This window comes from Heterodontus francisci, chromosome 2 (genome assembly GCF_036365525.1).
Source record: "Heterodontus francisci isolate sHetFra1 chromosome 2, sHetFra1.hap1, whole genome shotgun sequence".
NCBI lineage: Eukaryota > Metazoa > Chordata > Chondrichthyes > Heterodontiformes > Heterodontidae > Heterodontus > Heterodontus francisci.
In genome coordinates, this window is record NC_090372.1 from 191,951,706 (window position 1) to 191,972,784 (window position 21,079).

Genomic DNA, 21,079 nt, shown 5'->3' on the forward strand with positions numbered 1-21,079 from the left:
TGAAGATGATCAAACCCAAAGCAAACCGAATACTACAATCCTTAGCAAAGATCAACCAAGTCTGTGATCTAGGCTTAAAAGGAAGACTACTGATCAGCCCAGTCAGACTACTACCAGATCGCGGAGAGTCGTGGAACCTTCTAACAGCCTAAATCTGTGAAGTCAGTGACTTGGGGAGTTGAGGGGAAGAAAGGATAGTGGATAAAGTCAAGAATGTATATATGTTTAAGAAAATGTTGAATAAAGACTTGGGAGGAGATGTAGTATAAGGAGATGTAAGGATTAATGCTGGAGACAGTGAGAACAACCCCTCCCACAGTAAGGGTAATGATGTAACAATCACATGGTAATGGGCTTTGAAAGAAGAGAGTAGTAGCATGAAGGATGCTAGCTAAAGAGGCTTGAGAGTGTAAATAGTGATGTGTAAATAATACTTATTCGTTGACCTTATCCAGACTCTCAGACTTTCTCAATAACACGCTAGCTACACTACAACAACACACAACAGGTGCCTCCTCCAATTAGTTGTTGTAATTATTCACCATTCACAACTGGACATGGCAGGACTGCAAATTTTGATCTGATCCGTTGGTGTTGGGATCACTTAGCCTGCTGTTTAGTATGCATGTAGTCCTGTGTTTTAGCTTCACCAGGTTGGCGTCTCATTTTTAGGTATGCCTAATGCAGCTCCTGGCATGCTCTCTTATACTGCTTATTGAACCAGGGTTGATCCCATGGCTTGATAATGGTAGTGTGAGGAATATGCCAGAACATGAAATGAACTTTGGTGGAATACAATTCTGCTGCTGATGGCCCATAGTACCTCATTGATGCACAGTTTTGATGCTAGATGTGTTCTAAATTTATCTAATTTAACAAAGTGGTAGTGGCACATAGCATGATGGAGGGTGTATTCAGTGTGAAGACGGGACTTTGTCTCTACAGGGACTGTGTGGTGGTCACTTCTACCAGCACTGTTCTGGATGATGCACCTGCGACAAGTAGATTGGTGAGGTTACGGTTAATGAGGCCTTTCCCTCATATTGGTTCCCTCAACACCTGCTGCAGGCCCTGTCTGACAATTATGTCCTTCAGCGCTTGACCAGCTAAATCAGTAGTGGTGCTGCGGAACTACTCTTGTTGATGGACATTGAAGAGCCCATCCAGAGTGCATTCTGTGCCCTTGCTTCCTCCTTGCTTGTGGTGTTCAGCATGGAAGAGTACTGGTTCATCAGCTGAAGGATGGATGGGTAAATCAGCAGGAGGTTTCCTTGCCCATGTATGACCTGATGCCATGAGACTTCATGGGGTCTGAAGTCGATGTTGACTCTCAGGGCCACTCCCTCCTGACTGTATGCTAATGTGCTACCATCTCTAGTGAGTTTGACCTGCTGATGGGACATATGCAGGGGTATGGATGGAGGGGTCTGTGGCATTGGCTGAAAAGTACGATTCTGTGAGGATGATTATGTCAGGCTGTTGTTTGATTGTTGCTAGCCTGTGGGACAGCTCTCCCAATTTTGCCACGAGTCTCTGGATGTTAAAGAGGAAGACTTTGAAAAGTTTACTGGACTGGGTGTGTCTCTGTTGTGTCCGAATCCAGTGATCTTTTTTATTTGTTCTTGGGATGAGAACACTGCTGGCAAGGCCAGCATTTATTGCCCATCTCTAATTGCCTTTGAGAGGGTCTAGGTCGATGTGGGATGGTTGCCATAGCTCATAGTTTGGCATTTCTAGTGATGATAGTACTTTAAAAAAATAATACTGTCATTTTTCTTCGTGTAGCTGAAACAAATAACTTTAAAAGTTTAAAAACTTTGATCTATTGAAAGGACAGCTTTCTCTAAATAATTGTTGACAAGGTGAAACATTGCTTACATTATACAGGGTTTTTTAATGTATAAATGAGCAAAGCTGGCAGTGTCAAAAATTACAGGAGGTTCAGTTAGGTTTTTGGACATGAGGGGAATAGCATTTTGCCATTGGTATTGAGCTGTGCCCAGGAAGTTCCTATGCATCGCTTCCTTTTTTGGGACTCGCAAATCAAACTTGGATTAAAACATATTTGAAACTGTTATTTCTATGATCATATGCAATTGAATACATTTACTATTAAAACAATAATTGGAAGAAATGGTTGCAACAGAACTTTATGTCTACCACAGGAAGTGATGCAAGGGAACTTCCTAGGCATGACTGCGAAGAAGAAAGGCACAATGGCATCGCCCTATTATCCAAACATCCAAGTGAGCTGCACGCAATTACTGACAGCACCTTTGTTCAACTAGATACAAAATCTAACTATAATGGTGAGTAACTTTTCAGCATATCCAGAATTAGAAATAGGGTAGAGTTGTCCTTCTGTGCCGTACTTGTGTTCTTGATTTGATTTCTGTTTGTTTTTGTGGTTTGTTAGAATATGCTTGATGTATATCACATAGTGGTGTTGTCTTCATCTTGTAATAGTCTCTGTAACTCTAGCATTAAAATCCATATTTGAAGGTCCATCCATAGTCATCATTTTCTCAACAGTACAAAGCCCTTCATCTCCAAAAAGCATGCTCTGTTTTCTGTTTTGATGTATGTGTTAGTAATGTGAAGTTAAACCCTTTTATGCTGTTGTGAAAATGAGGCAATTAAGGATGGAGTTACTGAGACTTTAACATCTTATTACAGTTGATCAATTATTCAACTGGTTTAAACAGTGCATTATTGTACTACTCTTCATACCTTTAAAATACAACATTATGATTCTAATATCTAAGTCCTGCAATAGGCATGTTTCAAACTTGTATGATAAGTTGTCAGTATCCTACCTGGAGAGCTTTTTATTAGTGATTGCTACAAATATACTTCAGGGTCTGTGTTTCCACTATGACATCTTACTTAAAAAGCTTTGAATAATTTGCATTTTTTTGAGCAGGAGGAGGGAGTATCCTCCCTATTACTACTACTTTGCAGGTTGCTGTTCAACATTTGGGTTCATTTGGGATGGCAGATTGGGCTGAGCTACCAACTTATCTATGTTGGTTATCAATGTCATTCCATAATTGACTGCAGGGTGAATGAGGTATTGGGTTGGATCATCTTGTCAAGGCTTAGATAAAATGCTTTTATTTTTGTTTTGTGTTCTATCAGCTGGCTGAGAAGAGGAAAAACAGTAATCAAACTGAAGTAAAAGCAAAATACTGCGGATGCTGGAAATCTGAAATAAAAACAAGAAATGCTGGAACCACTCAGCACGTCTGGCAGCATCTGTGGAAAGAGAAGGAGAGTTAACATTTCGGGTCAGTGACCCGAAGTGTTCCGAAGAAGGGCCACTGACCTGAAACGTTAACTCCGCTTCTCTTTCCACAGATGCTGCCAGACCTGCTGAGTGGTTCCAGCATTTCTTGTTTTTATTATTAATCAAACTGAAGTGACACACTGGTGACCTGGTTCAGAGTCTCGTGTTGAAATGCTCAACGATATGAACTAAATCAATTTTTATAACTGGAGTATAGATAATCTCATAGTAATTTAACCCAAATTTGATGCGAGTTCAATGGGTTTTATAAGAAATTACCTCTAAACTGCCTTACTGATAAACATGAAGTCACTAGTTTAGATTTATTCTTCCAACCATCATTTATTGCTGAGTTAACAATTAATTAGTTATAGAAAGGCCATTATCTTGTATAAGAAGGTTTGTAATTTATACTTTGTTCACAATTCACATGCTTTTGAAGAGTCAACAGGTACCTCTGGGCCTAGAAATTAAGAGCAAACTGAGATTACAACTGCCAGGTCAGAAGCAATGTGTCCTACAATTGATAATTTGAATTTTTCCCACAGGATATGGGCAACACTGGCAAGGCCACATTTATTAACTTTCCTGTGAAATATCCTGTGTATGTATGTATTGAAAACTAATTTATTGTTGCCACCTGCCCTTTGGTATAGCTGGCAGGTTAAAACTGCAGCCAATTTGTGTTCCTCTGAGCTATTACCAAATATTTGAGACTCTATTCTGCTTTGATTGAAGGGAAGAGAGGAGTATTAAGCATTACTAATGACTTCTGAAATATCATTTTATTAGGCAAGCTATTGTGGCAGATTGTTTACTTGCTATGGTGCTGCATTGCTTAGGGGTGGGGTCTATGCTTATGCTTCTAGTTCCCCATGCTATAAGTTCCTGACTTTATGCAGGTCATCAGGGGAAATGTTTTTCCCAAAACATGGCGAACTAATCTTAATGGGGAAAGGCAAGTGAAATGGTGTGGTGCTAAGCTAGTTAGACCCAGGGTTATAGGTGTTCAATCGTTATTCAATTCCTTGGTCTGTGGTGAGAAAGTTGAATCGAGTTGTGCTTATAAACTAGGGAGGGTAGAAATCAGGATGCATGTCTTTGTGATCTTTGTGTAAGGACATGATTGGGCTCGTTTCTGATGCTCTCCACAGTTCAATAACCTATTCACATTCAGTGTTCTGGCTGAACCATGAAAACCATTTAGAATTATCCTCTAGCAATAGTGCTTTCAGGGGAAGAGCGAAGAAAGCAGTTTTTGTATTAAATTAAAGAGTGACGTTGAGGAACCCGTAAGAGAAGGTGTCCCTTCTTTCCACCCTTCTCTCACCTTTACATGGTCCATCTCTGACACTTCCCTTCCCTTCCTCGACTTCTCTCTCTCCATCTCTGGGGATGGGTTGTCTACCAATATCCATTATAAGCCCACTGACTCCCACAGCTACCTCGACTACACTTCTTCACACCCTACCTCCTGTAAGGACTCCATTCCATTCTCCCAGTTTCTCCGTCTCCGACGCATCTGCTCTGATGATGCTACCTTCCATGACGGTGCTTCTGATATGACCTCCTTTTTCCTCAACCGAGGATTTCCCCCCACTGTGGTTGACAGGGCCCTCAACCGTGTCCGACCCATTCCCCGCACCTCTACCCTCACCCCTTCCCCTCCCTCCCAGAACCGTGACAGGGTTCCCCTTGTCCTCACTTTTCATCCCACCAACCTCCATATCCAAAGGATCATCCTCCGCCATTTCTGCCACCTCCAGCGTGATGCCACTACCAGTCGCATCTTCCCCTCCCTTCCCCTGTCAGCATTCCGAAGGGATCGTTCCCTCCGCGACACCCTGGTCCACTCCTCCATTACCCCCACCACCTCGTCCCCGTCCCAGGGCACCTTCCCTTGCAATCGCAGGAGGTGTAATACCTGCCCATTTACCTCCTCTCTCTTCACTATCCCAGGCCCCAAACACTCCTTTCAGGTGAAGCAGCGATTTACTTGTACTTCTTTCAATGTAGTATACTGTATTCGCTGCTCACAGTGTGGTCTCCTCTACATTGGGGAGACCAAGCGCAGACTGGGTGACCGCTTTGCGGAACATCTCCGCTCAGTCCGCAAGCAGGACCCTGAGCTTCCGGTTGCTTGCCATTTCAACACTTCCCCCTGCTCTCATGCTCACATCTCTGTCCTGGGATTGCTGCAGTGTTCCAGTGAACATCAACGCAAGCTCGAGGAACAGCATCTCATCTACCGATTAGGCACACTACAGCCTGCCGGTCTGAACATTGAGTTCAATAATTTCAGAGCATGACAGCCCCCCATTTTACTTTCATTTTTAGTTATTTTTTATTCCTTTTTTTTTTTACATTCCTTTTTACATTTTTTACAATCTTTTTTTGCATTTATTTCATTTCATCTTAGTTTGTTCAGTTTGCTTACCCACTGTTTTTTTCAGGTTGTTTTTCTTCAGGTTTGCACTTGCTGCTGTTCAATATTCAGTGTATTCACACCTAATCTGTACTAATGTTTTGTCTTTCAACACACCATTAACATATTGTTTGCCTTTGCTCCGTGACCTTTTGGTCAGCTATGTGGCCTGGTCCAATCTGCACCTTCTCCTTTGTTATCTCTTGCCCCACCCCCACCTCACTTGTTTATAATCTGTGACTTTTCTAATATTTGTCAGTTCCGAAGAAGGGTCACTGACCCGAAACGTTAACTCTGCTTCTCTTTCCACAGATGCTGCCAGACCTGCTGAGTGATTCCAGCATTTCTTGTTTTTGTTTGTCCCTTCTTTCTGTCTGGCAAGGGATAGGGAATTAAAAAGGAGTGACAGAAGAAGAATTAATTATTTATTTTGCATTTCCTCTCAAATTATAGAAGTATAACTCCTCAAAGTTTATCTTTCCAACCAATAAGGATCAACTGCATCTGTGTCCTGTGTCTTGTGGTGATCTGAAGACGGCAATACACTGCAGTATAGTACTCTATGACAGCCATTTCCATTACGATACCTGAGTTGTTCCTGACCAACTGCATGGGAACTGAGCTCAGTCCAACTGACAAATCAGCCACCAGAGAGTTGTGATGGAGCACTCCCAGACCAAAGTGCCGGGCAAGTCAGGAGGTGTGTAATCAGACAACACAATGGTGGTCCAGTACAACAAATAGCAGGTGGATGAAATGCTAGACTACCTTTCAGATAGATGTAAAAGATCACATGGCACTATTTGAGTAAGAGAATGAAAGTTTGTCTGGTGTCCTAGCCAACATTTATTCCTCAATGAACTGGTTAACTGCTCATTTAGAATCATAGAAAGTTTACGGCATAGAAAGAGGCCACCTGGCCCATCGTGTCTGTGCCAGCCGAAAAACAAGCCACCCAGCCTAATCCCACCTTCCAGGATTTGGTCCATAACCCTGCCGGATTTGGTCCGTAGCCCTGCTGGTTACGGCACTTGAGGGGTATATCCAGACACCTTTTAAATGAATTGAGGATTACTGCCTCTACTACCCTTTCAAGAAATGAGTTCCAGACCCCCACGCCCTTCTGGGCGAAAATTTTTTTCCTCGTCTCCCCTCTAATCTTTCTACCAATCACTTAAAATCTATGCCCCTGAGTCGCTGACCTCTCCGCTAAGGTGAATAGACCCTTCATCTCCACTCTGTCCAAGCCCCTCACAATTTTGTATGTTTCAATCAAATCTCCCCTCAGCCTTCTCTGTTCCAAGGAGAACCCCAGCTTCTCCAATCTTTCCTCATAGCTGCATTTTTCCAGTCCTGGCAACATCCTTGTAAATTTTCTCTGTACTCTCTCTAATGCAATTACATCCTTTCTGTAATGAGGTGACCAGAACTGCACATCATACTCAAATTGTGGCCTAACAAATGATTTGTACAGTTCCAGCATAACCTCCCTGCTCTTGTATTCTATACGTTGGCTAATAAAGGAAAGGATTCCTTATGCCTTCTTAACCACCTTATCGACCTGTCCTGCTACCTTCATGGATCTGTGGACATTCACTCCAAGGTCCCTCACTTACTCTGCACCTCTCAGTATTCTCCCATTAACCGTGTATTCCTTTATCTTGTTTGACCTCCCCAAATGTATCACCTCCGGGTTGAATTCCATTTGCCACTTTTCTATCCACCTGACCAGTTCATCGATATCTTCCTGCAGTCTACAGTTATCCTCCTCACGATCTACCACAGAGCCAATCCTTGTGCCATCTGCAAACTTCTTGATCATGCCCCCTACATTGATGATAAAATCATTAATATATACCACAAAAAGCAGGGAACCTAGTACAGAGCTCTGCAAAACGACACTGGAAACACTGATATTTGTGAGATCTTGCTGTGTGCTAACTTGTCTACATGGCAACAGTTATTACACTCCATATAACATAGAACAGTACAGCACAGTACAGGCCCTTCAGCCCACGATGTTGTGCCGACCCTTTAACCTACTCTGAGATCAAAAAGTACTTCAGTATTTTCCTGAGGACATGAAAGGTGTTATATAAATGCTTTTTTTTTCTTTTCGTGGCAGATGCTCTCGCTCCCTTCATGGTTCATTTTCAAGAGCGAAAGCATCTGCCAAGGGCTAATTTAGGACATTTTATAAGTTGGGGGTATCTGGAGATAGTGAATAACCATCAGCTCCTTTGTTTTTGCTTGAGGGTTAAGTTCATGTCTTCAGGCATGAAAGCTGGAGGCTGATCAATCCTTTACTTTTCCTGGATGTATGGATTTCTCTGAACCTGTGGATGTTTCAGAAGATTCCAGCTGACAGAATGAATGTTGTACTGGTAACCCAATATTAGTCGCACAATCTCAGTTGTCAGCAACTGTGACAACGAGTAAAGACAGGATTCCACTTACTCTACTTTTTCAGTTGGAAGCATCAAATGTTGTATTCATGCCAGGAGATATTATCCCGGCAATTGAGCTGATTTGAAGTGCTTTTGGTGTGTGGAGCGTGTGGAAAGATGAACGATAGATAATTTACCTGGTAGAGTTTTCATTGTTTGAATGATATGAATCTTTCATGCATCACAATCTTATTCCCTGCAAGAGCAAGGCAGTTATAGTTTTGGGAAAGAGGAATGGGCTGTTGTTGAGCAGTTAGGTTCAAATTACAGTGAACTGTGCAATGGCATAGGTACTGGTGCATTATATAACATGGAAGGAGGAGGCAGGCACCACCTATCTATAGCATCATGACATTATCATGTGTGTGCTTGGTACATGGTCTCCCTGGGCCCAGAACCTATCAAGACATTTACACTCCTCCATTGTGATGAGAATGCATGTCCACTGCCATTTGATAATATCACATGAGTTACATTTTGAATAAAATCTTTACAGAGTGGGTATGGAATTCTCTACTACAAACCCATTGTTGGAATAGAGCCCATAAATTATTTTAAAAGGGAATTGGATAATTGCTTGAAAATGGTTTTGGGAGAAAGCAGGGAAGTGGAATTAGAATGTCTGGTTTGCGGAGACAGACAGTGGCATAGACTTAATAGGCTGAATAACTTGCTCTTGTGCTGCAGCATTCTGTGATTCTGTGCAATAGCTTCTGGGCCCTTGGCTGCAAAGTGTAGAATTGCATTTTATTTTATATATATACAGGTTTGAAGTGAGGAGCTCCTCCTTCAGTATGTTGGTTTTAAAGGTTCAGGAATACTTTTGAAAAGGCGCATTTGTTACATTATTATTTGTTACAACTGACCGCTCCAGTCAAAGCCCCCAATCAAAATATACGATTTTGATTGTGGTGGGAGAAACGCACTAATAATTCAATCCTGTCGCTCCACAGATCGCCTAACATATCATTTGAAACTTTCCAAATTAAAGAAAGACCCAGCCAAATTGTACCATCTATTAACCCTCGAATGAGGCTAACCAAACCAGGTGTCTTTTTAAATCAACAAATTAACTCTTTAATTAGAAGAACTAAATTCTTAAACACGATGAAGATATAAACAACATTTAAAATAGACAAATTAGTCCTTTCAAATTTACAGTCCAATGTTGCTTGAAGTCCTCACAGAATGTTGCTTGAAGTCCTCACAGTCATCCGATGGGGAAAAAGGTTCTTCCACATAGAACAGTCCGTAGTCTAACTTCAGCAGTAGGTGATGCTTCCTTCTTCGGTGATGAATTTCAACAATTAATAAAATGTGAACACTTTCGATAGAATCAATCTGACTTGAGTTTTTTTGAGTGATAAATGATTGTCACAGTCTAACTTCCCTTCCTTCAGTTTAAGTTATCAGAGATCTCCGTTTTGGCTTGACTTTTTTTTTAGAATTTTGAGAGATAATAATTAAACAGACTAAAATCCTATTCCTTCAGTTTAAATGGTTGACAGTTCTTTTTTTCCAGGTGCTGTCATCACAGCTGTCTGTGTCCTCTGTCTCTGTGTCTGTGTACTGTTAGAACAAACTGTCTTCAACTAAAAAGCCAGTTCAAAATTGAATTGTAACAAATGTATCGCTTGTTACTCACTCCCGGTGGCTGTATCTATAGTAACAAGAATGCACCCTTTGTATTGCAGTCTCCAAATGGCTGTTTCTAAGGCAATGAAAATGCACCTACCTATAGCTCCTGAGGCTTGCTGGTTCATAAAGCAATACTGATCCTTTGCAAGCCTTAAAGGCAAACAGCATCTTTCCAGAAAAAAACTTACAGGACCGTGACACCTCCACCCCTAGCGGAATGAAACACCATTCCTGGAATGCGTTTCATTACAATGGGTAAAAAAAGCACAAATTGAAAAAACGGGAACTTTTTTTCACGCATTTACAGCTATACACATTTCTAAAAAAATATATTTAGACTACAGCAACAAGTTCCACCAGAACATTTAGGCTTTAAATTTTCAAAAGGTCATTCCAGTTAACCCTTTTCAAATTTACAAGCATAGTCTTCCAATTGTTTTGTGTTTTCCTTCCAAGTGTCCCTATTGTCCAAAACCTCAGCCAGGTGAGCTGCACAGCTAGGAGCACTGACCACTACTGGGTTCACTATTCTCTGAGAAGTTTCTCGAATAACCCTTAACCTGTGTGGCATCACTTGACACTGGAAAACCCTGTCCAGTGTAACAGAAGCGAATTTTTTTCTTACCCTATGGTAATTTGACAGTATCCTTCCAACACATCTATCTCTTTAAGACAAATTGTGTTGCCCACTCAGTCCATACAGTTCTTTAAATGAGAATTTGGGCAGGAGTCTGCCTTCTTTACCATGGTGACTTTTGCACAGTCTATGCAAGTTTGAGCTGTCCCACCAGGTTTAGTCATCAAGACCATCTGCGAATTCCAGCTGTCCTGAGTAGGTTCATCCAAGCTGCCCTAGGATGCATTGTACCTCTGCTTCCATTTCCTCTGTCTGGACCTAAGCAACAAGGATGTCGTTTTAAAGGAATGGCTCCCCCTATACCCACATCATGTGTGGCTAAGGTTGTACATCCTGGCTTATTGCTAAAACTTTTTGAAATATTGTGAAAACCCTGGTTAGGACTTCACGCTGTTTTGCCTCGAAGTGTTAAAGCCTATTGTTTATTTTTCCTAGCCATTCTGCATTGGTGAATGGGATAGTTGGAGGTTCAATCTGAGAATTTCCTAGGCCTACTTCTGCCTCATAGAAACATAGAAAATAGGAGCAGGAGTAGGCCATTCGGCCCTTCGAGACTGTTCCGCCATTCATTATGATCATGGCTGATCATCCACCTCAGTAACCTGTTCCCGCTTTTGCCCCATACCCTTTGATCCCTTTAGACCCAAGAGCTATATCTAATTCCTTCTTGAAAACATACAATGTTTTGGCCTCAACTGCTTTCTGTGGTAGCGAATTCCACAGGCTCACCACTCTCTGGGTGAAGTAATTTCTCCTCATCTCAGTTCTGAAAGGTTTACCCCGTATCCTTAGACTATGACCCCTGGTTCTGGACTCCCCCACCATCAGGAACATCCTTCCTGCATCTACCCTGTCAAGTCCTGTTAGAATTTTCTAGGTTTCTATGAGATCCCCCCCCCCCCCTCACTCTTCTGAACTCCAGCGAATATAATCCTAACCGACTCAATCTTTCCTCATACGTCAGTCCCGCCCTCCCAGGAATCAGTCTGGTAAACCTTCGCTATACTCCCTCTATAGCAAGAACATCCTTCCTCAGAAAAGGAGACCAAAACTGCATACAATATTCCAGATGTGGCCTCACCAAGGCCCTGTATAATTGCAGCAAGACAACACTGCTCCTGTACTCGAATCCTCTCGCTATGAAGGCCCACATACCATTTGCCCTTTTTACCACCTGTTGGACCTGCATGCTTACCTTCAGCGACTGGTGTACGAGAGCACCCAGGTCTCGTTGCATATTCCCCTCACTCAGTTTATAGCCGTTCAGATAATCTGCCTTCCTGTTTTTGCTACCACATTATACTGCATCTGCCATGCATTAGCCCACTCACTCAACTTGTCCAAATCACTCTGAAACCTCTCCGCATCCTCCTCACAACCCGCCCTCCCACCCAGTTTTGTATCATCTGCAAATTTGGAGATATTTAATTTAGTTCCCTCTTCTAAATCATTAATATATATTGTGAATAGCTGGGGTCCTAGCACCGATCCCTGCGGTACCCCACTAGTCACTGCCTGCCATTAGGAAAAAGACCCATATATCACTACTCCTTGTTTCTTGTCTGCCAACCAATTTTCTGTCCATCGCAATACACTACCCCCAATCCCATGCACTTTAATTTTGCATGCTAATCTCTTATGTGGGACTTTGTTGAAAGTCCAAATAAACTACATCCACTGGCTCCCCCTCATCAACTCTACTAGTTACGTCCTTGAAGAATTCTAGTAGATTTGTCAAGCATGATTTCCATTTTGTAAATCCAGGCTGACTCTGCCCAATTCTACCACTGTTCTCCAAGTGCTCTGCTTTGATAATGGACTCTAGAATTTTCCCCAATACCGATGTCAGGCTGACTGGTCTATAATTCTCTGCTTTCTCTCTACCTCCCTTTTTAAATAGTGCGGTTACATTAGCTACCCTCCAATAATCCTCACTATCCTTTTCCTTTTCCACAGTCCTAATTACCTGACATACCTGTACTGGCTTATCCTCCTCCCTGCGGTAATATGGTTTGAGCATATTAATGTGACACAATCGGTGGTTCTTCCAGCTATCAGAGGTGCCAGTCAAGTAATCTACATTACTTGGTCTTATGAATTCCCCTATGTCCTGAAAAAGGAATGTCGTGTGCTAACCTTAATAATCCTTTTCGATATTTAGGTGGTACCACTATCTGTTCAACAACTGTCCAGTCTTTGTCGACAGTTCTATGAGGCGGTTTCCATTTCTCTCCTCAAAACCCCGTTTGCCATATAATAGCCTTCCGGAACTCCTTTCACCTCAGCTTCTGACACAGCCATCTGTTCTATTTGGTAGATCTCTGGATCAGCTTGCTGTGATAGTCGATCTGTGAAACATCTCATTTGGATTATCTAAATCCCCAAATAAGGTTTCAGATGCCTGATTATCAATTTGTGGTGCCCCTTTTACCTCCAACAATGGATCCTGTTTAGCCATTGCTCGGGTAACTACACACGCAGGAAATATTCCTGGAACTTGCTCCTGTAATTGCTCTGTTTCCTTAATTTCACTTGGTTCCTCTGTAACTATTGGAGAAACTGATATTTTTGATCCAGCCAAATTGTTTCCTAAGAGTAGATCAATTCCCTTTACTGGTAAACTGTGGACAACACCTACAGTTACTATCCCAGATATTAAGTCCCTCTCTCGGCATACTTTATACAAAGGTACAGGTATACACACCCTGCCAATTCCATTTACTAAAACCTTAACGTTCAAGGCACTCCCTGGTGGAAACCTAATATCTTTCCCCAGCAAGAGTGTTTGGGTTGCTCCTGTATCCCTGAGTTTAATAGGTTTTCCTGCCTCACTTACAGGATACAGAGTTATTCTCCCCTTTGACAAAAAATCATTATGACTCTCATGTATTTTATTCTTAACCTCTACACTCCTCTTAGTTTTATTACCTGGTTTCACATTCACAGCTGTCATTAAAGCTATAGCCTGGTCTGCTATCCTCTCAGTCAGAGTCTTTTCCTCTGCACTAACTTTGTGTACCCCAACAAGTCCTATGGGTTTACCTTGCAATTTCCATCTCTGAACTAAGATGACCCATTTTTGTTGCAATGATAACACTTTGGCTTGCGAACCTCACTTCTACCCTCAGCACCTTCCTTTCTGACCTGAGGAGCTGATCCTGGGGCATTCCCAGCTGTTCCTCTTGTCCCCGGCTCCTTTCTTCCTTTCACTCTTCCACTTTCTATTCTTCTCTGGTTTATGGGGGTGACAGGCAAAATTGTTTGGCTTATTCACAAGCTCAAAATCATCAGCAATCTCTGCTGCTTGCCTTTCAAAACTTTCAGGTTATCTATATGAGTTCTCACTACTGAAGGAATGGAATTTTTAAACTCTTCTAAGAGAATCAATTCTCGAATGTTCTCATATGTGGTTTCTATCTTTTAATGCCTGTATCCAACGGTACTTCACCCTCTCAAATTCTAAGTATGTCTGCCCAGTCAATCTCCATAAGTTCCTAAACTTCTGACAGTAAGCTTCAGGGACTTAGTCATACGCAGAGAGAATAGCCTTTTTTGCCATCTTATAATCTGCTGAAGCCTCTTCAGAAAGCATGGGATAAGCTTCATGATCTCTTCATTTCTCTCCAAAATGCTCTCTCTTTCACCCTTTCCTCTGTTTCCAATTCAAGTTTTCTTAATTTTTTTACTGCCTCAAGTTTTTTCGTTTCTAACTGAATCCTAGCGAATACCACTGCATCACTCTCGGACCTTCTACCTTGTATTGCCCTTCATCTGTTTTATCATCATCATCTTCTACCAGTTCCAGATGTTCCTCTGTTATGTCAATTATCTCAGCTTTTTTGGCACCTGATTTCAATTCCAACCCCAATTTCACTGCCAGTTCTTTTAATTTATTGTTAGTTAAAGTTATCAAGTCGCTCAGGAAAACATTCTGCTTTCCCAAAAACTCTGCTGCAAACACTAATGCGTAACAATGGTATAGACTGTATCATATTACACAAGATACCTGGTTCTTTTAATTTCTTTCTAACTCGTGTCAGATTTCGATCCCAACAATCAAGTTTCGAATTGATAAGATCCCAGACTCGAGAGAAATTAAATATGCCAAGCGCAAGACCCCAATTTAAATATATTATTCCAGAGATGGGTAATTACTATGATTTCAAATGTGAGCACTCCAGATTAGTCTGATCCTGATTCCAGACGCGAGCCACCAAATTAAATATGATTCAACTGCAAGCGAGCCCCCAGTTAAGATGTGATTCAAATCCAGAAACCGAATTAATGTGATTCAAATCTTGAGCGAGCACCCCCCCCCCCCCCCAATTAATATGATTCAAATCCCAGACGTGAACCCCAACAAATATGTTACGACTGATCGCTCCAGTCAAAGCCTCCAATCAAAATATACGATTCTGATTGTGGTGGGAGAAACGCACTGATAATTCAATGCTGTCGCTCCACAGATCGCCTAACATATCATTTAAAACTTTCCAAATTAAAGAAAGACCCAGCCAAATTGTACCATCTATTAACCCCCGAATGAGGCTAACCAAACCAGGTGACTTTAAATCAACAAATTAACTCTTTAATTAGAAGAACTAAATTCTTAAACACGATGAAGATATGAACAACATTTAAAATAGAAAAATTAGAGTCCTTTCAAATTTACAGTCCAATGTTTCTCGAAGTCCTCAGAATGTTGCTCGAAGTCCTCACAGCCATCCGATGGGGAAAAAGGTTCTTCCACATAGAACAGTCCGTAGTCCAACTTCAGCAGTAGGTGATGCTTCCTTCCTTGGCGATGAATTTCAACAATTAATAACTTATGAACACTTTCGATAGAATCAATCTGACTTGAGTTTTTTTGAGGGATAAATGATTGTCACAGTCTAACTTCCCTTCCTTCAGTTTAAATTATCAGAGATCTCTGTTTTGGCTTGACCTTTTCTTTTTAGAATTTGAGAGATAATAACTAAACAAACTAAAATCCTATTCCTTCAGTTTAAAGGTTGAGAGCTCTTTTTTCCAGGTGCTGTCATCACAGCTGTCTGTGTCCTCTGGCTCTGTGGCTGTGTACTGTTAGAACAAACTGTCTGTCTTCAACTAAAAAGCCAGTTCAAAATTGAATTGTAACAAATGTATGGCTTATTACTCACTCCTAGTGGCTATATCTATGGTAACGAGAATGCACCCTTTGAATCGGAGTCTCCAAATGGCTGTTTCTCGAGCAAAGAAAATGCACCTTTCTATAATTCCTGAGGCTTGCTGGTTCATAAAGCAATACTGATCCTTTGCAAGCCTTAAAGGCAAACCACATCTTCCCAGAAAAACTACAGGACCATGACAATTTATAGGTTTGAAGTGAGGAGCTCCTCCTTCTGTATGTTGGTTTAAAGGTTCAGGAATACTTTTGAAAAGGCACATTTGGCAGTGACTATTTGTGTATTAATTGCTCATGTTCCATTTGAGAAAATGGTATCGATTAAGACATTTTGATACGTTAGTAACTGGAGTGAGGAATAATCCGTTAGCTGTTTCGATACATCATCTGAAAGCTTTATCCTTCCTAGGTCCCCATCATTATGCATTACACCAGTTGGTATGTTTGGCGGGGGCAAGGCTGATCTTGCTGTTTGCTGCACACTGCCAGAATCATTGAATTTTATGCAATTTTAGTTTTTTATTTTACATTATTTTGTTTTTGTTCTTTTCCAGCATAGGGACTGATAAACTTATACAAAAGATTGCTTAGACTGCAGTAAGAGTACTGTGGGCAGTTTTGGGTACCCTATTGTAGTGAGGACATCGAAGTTATTGAGATTAGATAGAGGATTATTAGGGCATTGAATGCTTGGCCATAGTGTGTATTGAGGCAAAGATCATTGCATCTTTTAAAAACAATTGACTTATTTGAAGGAGGTGATGATACAGTGTCACAAAGGGAAAAAAGTGCATTGGGATTAGTTTTGGATTGCTGTAGCATAGAGTTGACACAGATGGCTTGTTGGGCTGAATGCCTGTGGTTCTGCAGGAAAGATCGTGGTCACATTGGTCAACAATAAAGAGTAAAGGAAGTTGCTTGTGGTGCAAGACATCTTTTACCACCTGCAATGTTTTGAGTGATTCAGCATCTTAATTATTCTTAACAATTTTTTAACATCTATATCTATAGATAATTATAGGAGCAAGAATTTATTGTTTATTTGACCACATATGCTAGTTTGAAGCAAGGTCATGAACAGATTATAGAGAATGCGAATATGAGAATGAGTAATGTCTCTTCCATCCATCTTGCTGTGGCCATTTTCAAAGATTTGCAGGAACCATTTTTGTCTCGCTCCTCTCTTGGCTCTAAGTCTTTATCTAATCACGGAATCAGTAGTCTTCAATTTATTTTTCTTATTTTGATGTTCATTTCAAATCCATATCCCATTGCATGAATTAGAAATAACACCTGAAGTCCAATGTAGTCACTCAGTTAAGTTTATCCTTTGGCTTCCATGATTTGTAATCGATACCAAGGAATGTATTATAAAGCTGAAGTCACACATACAAAGGAAAACTTCATAACCATTGCCTGCACCAGTTAGTTATCATTGAACCATAAACTCATCGATAAGTGATATCTTTCTAGTTAAAAGTCCATAATGTTGTGGTATTTTATTTCTTGGCTTAGGAATTAATGATGCTTTTCAAACAAGACAGAAGAGACTCTAGATGCCAGTTATCACAGTTTACCATGCCTGGTGTATACTATATGTAGGATAATGAGGAAGTTGGAGTATAAGAGGATAAATCATCAGAGGGTTGAGGTAACAATATTAACTGCAAATGTTTTATTGGCTTCCCCAAAATAGATCAATTTCATTAAGTTTGTTTTATTTAGTTATGGGATTTGAACATCAGTGGCAAGGCCAGCATTTATTGCCCATCCTGAATTGCCCTTGAGAAGATGGTCGTGAGCTGCCTTGAACTGCTCCAGTCCATGTGCTGTAGGTACACCCTCAGTGCTGTTAGATAGAGAGTTCCAGGATTTTGACCCAAGCACGATGAAGGAATAGCGATATATTTCCAAGTCAGGATAGTGTGTGACTTGGAGGGGAACTTGCACGTGATGGTGTTCCCATGCATCTGCAGCTGTTGCCTTTCTAGGAATAGAGGTCATAGGTTTGGGAGGTGTTGTCGAAGAAGCCTTGGTGCGTTGCTGCAGTTTATCTTGTAGATCATACATACCACAACCACAGTGCACCACCGGTGGAGGGAGTGAATGTTTAGGTGGTGGATGGGGCACCAATCAAGAGGGCTGCTTTCTCCTGGATAGCATCGAACTGTTTGAGTGTTGTTGGAACTGTACTCGTGTAGGCAAGTGGAGTGTATTCTATTACACTCCTGACTTGTGCCTTGCAGATAGTGGACAGGCTTTGGGGAGTCAGGAGTTGAGTAACTTGCTACAGAATACCCAGCCTCTGCCCTGATTTTGTAGCCACAGTATTTATGTGGCTGGTTCAATTAAGTTTCAGTTCACTGGTGAAACCACCCCCCCCCACCCTCCCAGGATGTTGCAGGTGGGGGCTGAGCGATGGTAATATTGTTGAATGTCGATGGGAGGTGATCAGACTGTCTTGTTGGAGGTAGTTATTACCAGGCACACTTTCCAGTTATCAGCCTAAGCCTGAATGTTCTTGCTGCACATGGGCACAGATTGCTTCGTTATTTGAGGTTGAGAATGGAACTGAACACTGTGCAATTATCAGCGAAGGTCCCCCTTCTGACCTTGTGATGGAAGGAAGGTCATTGTCCTAGTTTAAGATGGTTGAGGTTAGGACACTACACTGAGGAAATATTGCAGTGACGCCCTGGGACTGAGATAATTGGCCTCCAACAAGTGCAACCATCTTCCTTTGTTCCTTTGTGCTAGGTATGACTCCAGCCAGTGGAGAGTTTTTCCTGATTCCCATTGACTTCAATTTTATTAGGGCTCCTTGATGCCATACTCAGTCACATATTGCCTTGATGTCAAGAGCAGTCATGCTCACCTCACTTCTGGAATTCAGTTCTTTTGTCCATGATTGGACCAAGGCTGCAATGAAGTCTGGAGCTGAGTGGTCCTGGTGGAACACAAACTAAGCAACGGTGAGCAGGTGACTGGTTTGTAATCACCACTTGATAGCATTGTCAATGACACCTTCCATTAATTTGCTGATAATTGAGAGTAGAGAGATGGGGCAGTAATTAGCTCGCTGGATTTGTCCTGCTTTTTGTGGACAAGATGTTTTCCACTTGTTGGGTAGATGCCAGTGTTATAGCTGTACTGGAATAGCTTGGCTAGGGCATGTGATTATTTCTGGAGTGTAAGTCATCAGAACAACAGTCAGGATGTTGTCGGGACCCATAGCCTTTGCTGTATTACAGCTGTCCAGCCAAGGTTACTCTGACCTAATGCATGGAGGCAGAGGGCATGGCTGCGATTTAAAATTTGCATCTGTCTTTAGCAAGGAAGAATATATTGCCGAACTTATTGTAAAAGAGGAAGCAGTAAAAGAGATACTGGCTTGGCTAACAATTTTTAAAGAGGAGATAATAAAAAGGCTGGCTGCACTTGAAGCTGGTAAGTCACCAGGACCAGATGGGATGCATCCAAGGGTGCTTAGGAAGTAAGTGTGGAAATTGCGTAGATACTGGCTATAATCATCCAATCCTCTTCAGGTAGGGGTGTTGTGCCAGAGGACTGGAGAATTGCAAATGTTACACTCTTTTTCAAAAAAAGAGGTGCAAGGATAAACCCAACAACAGTAGGTCAGAAAGTTTAACCTTGGTGGTGGGAAAGCTTTTAAAAATGATAATCTGGCACAAAATTAACAGATACTTGGGTAAAGGTGGATTAAGTAAGGAAAGCCAGCACAGATTTCTCTGATGATTGCACAATGTTCAGCACCGTTCATGACTCCTCAGTTACTGAAGCAGCCTGTGTCCAGATGCAGCAAGACCTGGACAACATCCAGGCTTGGGCTGAGAATTGGCAAGCAACATTCGCATCACACAAGGGCCAGGCAGTAACCATCTCCCCTTGATGTTCAGTGGCATTACCATCACCGAATCCCCCACTGTCAACATCCTGGGGGTCACCATTGACCAGAAACTTAACTGGAACAGCCACATAAATGCTATGGCTACAAGAGCAGGTCAGAGGCTGGGAATTATATGGCAAATAACTCACCTGTCCACCATCTACAAGGCATATGTCAGGAGTGTGATGAAATACTCTCCACATGCCTGGATGGGTGCAGCTCCAACAACACTCTAGAAGCTCGACACTATTTAGGACAAAGCAGCCCACTTGATTGGCACCCTGTCCACCACCTTCAACATTCACTCCCTTCACCACTGATGCACAGTGGCAGCAGTGTGTACCATCTACAAGATGCACTGTAGCATCTCTCCAAGGCTCCTTCAACAGCACCTTCCAAATCCGCAACCTCTACCCTTAGAAGGTCAAGGGCAGCAGATGTATGGAGACGCCACCACCCTGACTTGGAACTATATCGCTGTTCCTTCACTGTCGCTGGGTCAAAATCCCGGAACTTCCTTCCTAACAGCACTGTGGGTGTTCCTACCTCCCAAGGACTGCAGCGGTTCATGCAGACAGCACAACACCACCTTCTCAAGGGCAATTAGGAATGGGCAATAAATGCTGGCCTAGCCAGTGATGCCCACCTCCCACGAATGAATAAAGAAAAGATTTGCCCAATGGAAAATTGTGTTTCACTTGATTGAACTTTCTGTTGCGGTAACAGAAAGACTTGATGAGGGTAATGCGGTTGATGTGGTGTACATGGACTTCCAAAAGATATTTGATAAAGTGCCACACAATAGACTCGCCAGCAAAGTTGAGGCCCCTGGAATAAAAGGGACAGTAGCAGCGTGGATAAGATGTTGCCTGAGTGACAGGAAACAGAGAGTGATGGTGAATCGTTGTTTTTCAGACTGGAGGAAGGCATACAGTGGGTTTCCCAAAGGGTTGGTACTAGCACCACTGCTTTTCTTGATCTATATTAATGACCTAAACAGGGCACAATTTCAAAATTTGCAGACGACACTAAACTTGCAAGTATTGTGAACTGTGAGGAGTATAGTGACAGACTTCAAGAGGATAGAGACAAGCTGGTGGAATGGGCAGACATGTGTTAGATGAAATTTAATGCAGAGAAGAGTGAAGTGATGCATTTTGGTAGGAAGTATGAGGAGAGGCAATATAAAACAATGGGTGTGCAGGAACAGAGAGACCTGGGGCATTTATGCACTGATTGTTGAAGATGGCAAGGCAAGTTGAGAAAGTGGTTAAAAAGGCAGACAGGATCCTGGGCTCTTTAGATAGAGGCATACAGTACAAAAGCAAGGAATTTATGATGAATCTTAATAAAACGCAGGGTTGGCCTCAACTGGAGTATTATGTCCAATTCTGGACAGCACACTTTAGGAAGGATGTGAAAGCTTTAGAGAGGGCGCAGAAAATGTTTACGGGAATGGTTCCAAGAATTAGTGACTTCAGCTACGTAGATAGACTGGAGAAACTGCGGCTGTCCTCAGAGAAGGGAAGTTTGTGAGGATATTTGATAAAGGTGCTCAAAATCATGAGGGTCTGG

General features: G+C 41.9%; 1 protein-coding gene across 5 annotated transcripts in view; it reads left to right on the forward strand.

Annotated features, from left to right (window-relative positions):
- LOC137349461 (disco-interacting protein 2 homolog C) overlaps positions 1-21,079 on the forward strand; it is a 635,092-nt gene that overhangs the window by 168,429 nt on the left and 445,584 nt on the right. For 4 of the 5 annotated variants that reach the window (XM_068014972.1, XM_068014974.1, XM_068014973.1 and 1 more), the window contains exon 2: positions 2,166-2,309. The exons of the other annotated variant lie outside the window; for it this stretch is intronic. In XM_068014972.1, coding sequence (XP_067871073.1) covers positions 2,166-2,309 — 144 coding nt within the window. The remainder of the gene's footprint in view (positions 1-2,165; positions 2,310-21,079) is intronic. 5 annotated transcript variants of the gene reach the window in all.